We start from the raw sequence: 672 nt of genomic DNA, 5'->3' as shown, positions 1-672 counted from the left end.
GCCACATGAAATACAAGCACCCCGGCGAACAGAATACTAGAGCACAAGACCCAAACACAGGCACACCAAAACCCCCCAAGCGAGAGAGAGAGGAATCCCCTACCTTGCACGCCACTCCCATAAAGCAGGGAAAAGATGAAGCAGAATTGCCAATCTTGCAAAGCGTATGAGAACAGAGGCTTCCTCTCCGACCGGCGACCGGCGAAAGAACGAGGGGGCCGCCCCCGTACCGCCCGAGCGGCGGGGAGAGATACAATGCTTGGTGTGTTTGAAATGGTTCGCTTCTCTTGAATCCGTTCGGCCGCACTGCCGCCGCTATCATGAGGGCCGCGGGGTTTCTGTAACGGTGAAACGCGGGAGGCCCCAGGAGGATGCTCCTGACGACTTGCCTCTTTCTGCCTTCTCCTGTCCCACGTGCGGATTCCAGTGCCACAGCAAACATGGACCCACTAGGCACCGCATAGTCAGCCACGGATTCAGGCCGGACGTAGTGAAACCAAGCCAACGTGGACAGTGCGAAGAGACGAGCATGCACCTATTGAGCTGTCCCGCATTAAAGAGTCTACGCTGTCACTTTGGGGTGGATGGGGGCGACGTGGAGAAGATGTGCTTCATGCAGAAGTTGGCTAAATACCTGCTTGCAGTGGAAAGGTTTTGTCCTCAACGGCCTTC

General features: G+C 56.4%; 1 protein-coding gene across 1 annotated transcript; it reads left to right on the top strand.

The window, feature by feature from the left end:
- Positions 1 to 166: 166 nt before the first annotated feature.
- DQ04_15371000 (hypothetical protein) lies at positions 167 to 670 on the top strand (the record flags this gene model as incomplete). The annotated part of the gene is made up of 1 exon (XM_009317304.1): positions 167 to 670. A coding segment is annotated over one exon (504 nt), but the record flags the coding sequence as incomplete, so codon positions are not given.
- Between the last annotated feature and the right edge of the window lie 2 nt (positions 671 to 672).

This window comes from Trypanosoma grayi (assembly GCF_000691245.1).
Source record: "Trypanosoma grayi strain ANR4 Tgr_1537_V1, whole genome shotgun sequence".
Classification (NCBI taxonomy): Eukaryota; Euglenozoa; class Kinetoplastea; order Trypanosomatida; family Trypanosomatidae; genus Trypanosoma; species Trypanosoma grayi.
Note: the sequence above shows the minus strand (reverse complement) of the source record. Positions and strands in the feature narration are given on the sequence as shown.